We start from the raw sequence: 1,141 nt of genomic DNA, 5'->3' as shown, positions 1-1,141 counted from the left end.
TCACGGCGCTTCTCTCCGCAGAGATGTGGTATGGCGTCTTCCTGTGGGCCCTCGTCTCCTCCCTCGCCTTCCACCTCCCGGCCGCTTTGCTCGCGCTCTTCACGCTCAGGCATCACAAGTACGGCAGGGGCTTTTATGTCCGTGAGTGTCCTGCTGATGGGCATCGTGGGACCCATCACCGCCGGCACCCTCACAAGTACGGGATCGGCCTCCGCGGGGCTCGGGGCGTATCGGGGCTGCCTTCGGGAGCGCCGGGAGCCGCGGCGGTCCCCGGGATGGAGAGGGGAGTAATTCTTTTTCACATGTGAGAGGGTTAGTCCGTCCCACCCGCCGAGCGCTGTGCTGGGGATACCAAACATGCCCATTGGGGGCAGAGCCGGGTGGGGGTTCAGGTTTCTGAGTACCTGGGAGGAAAACCAGTTGCAGGTTTGGTGTCTGTGCCCAGAACTGGGAAATGTTGGCAGCTTGTGGCTGTGGTTGGAGGACCTTGTGGCAAGGGAATGTCCCAAATCACCTCAGTCCCATACCTGCTGCAGGCCTCAGCAGTGTCACCACCACTTCACCCACTGCCACCACCATGTGCTGGTTGCTGGATGAGGTTTGTCGTAAAATCATAGACTTTTAGGGGTTGGAATGGACCTTACAGATCATCCAGTTCCAACCCCCTGCCCTGGGCAGGGACAGCTCCCACCAGAGCAGGTTGCTCAAGGCTTTATCCAGCCTGGCTTTCAACACAGTCTCCCTGGGCAACGTGTGCCAGTGTCTCACCACCCTCACAGGAAAAAACTTTTTTCTAATATCTAGTCTAAATTTCTCCTCCTTCAATTTGAGTCTGTCACCCCTTGTCCCATCACTGCAGCCTCAGCATGGTGTCCATGCCCCAGGGGTGCAGATCCCCTGTTCTCTGCCCCAGCCCCACACCTGAGCCATCCCCTGCTCCCTGTGGCACACAGTGTGTGCCTCTCATGCACTGTCTCACAGTCGTGCCTCAGCTCTCCTCCTCTCCACAGGTGCTGCCATTGCTGGAGTTTACAGAGCTGCAGGGAAAAAGATGATTCCCTTTGAAGCTCTCATTTTTGGCGTGGGACAGACCTTCTGTGTGGTGGTGGTTTCCTTCCTGCGCATCCTGGCCACGCTGTAG

General features: G+C 58.0%; 1 protein-coding gene across 1 annotated transcript; it reads left to right on the top strand.

Annotated features, from left to right (window-relative positions):
* Positions 1–23: 23 nt before the first annotated feature.
* On the top strand, positions 24–1,141 carry TMEM170A (transmembrane protein 170A). Its single transcript, XM_009084785.1, is given in 3 exon segments — positions 24–131; positions 133–235; positions 1,011–1,141. Coding segments are annotated over 3 exon segments (342 nt in total).

This window comes from Acanthisitta chloris, unplaced genomic scaffold, assembly GCF_000695815.1.
Source record: "Acanthisitta chloris isolate BGI_N310 unplaced genomic scaffold, ASM69581v1 scaffold8521, whole genome shotgun sequence".
In the NCBI taxonomy this organism is placed as follows: Eukaryota; Metazoa; Chordata; class Aves; order Passeriformes; family Acanthisittidae; genus Acanthisitta; species Acanthisitta chloris.
The sequence above is the reverse complement of the archived record's forward strand: the minus strand, read 5'-3'. Positions and strand labels throughout refer to the sequence as shown.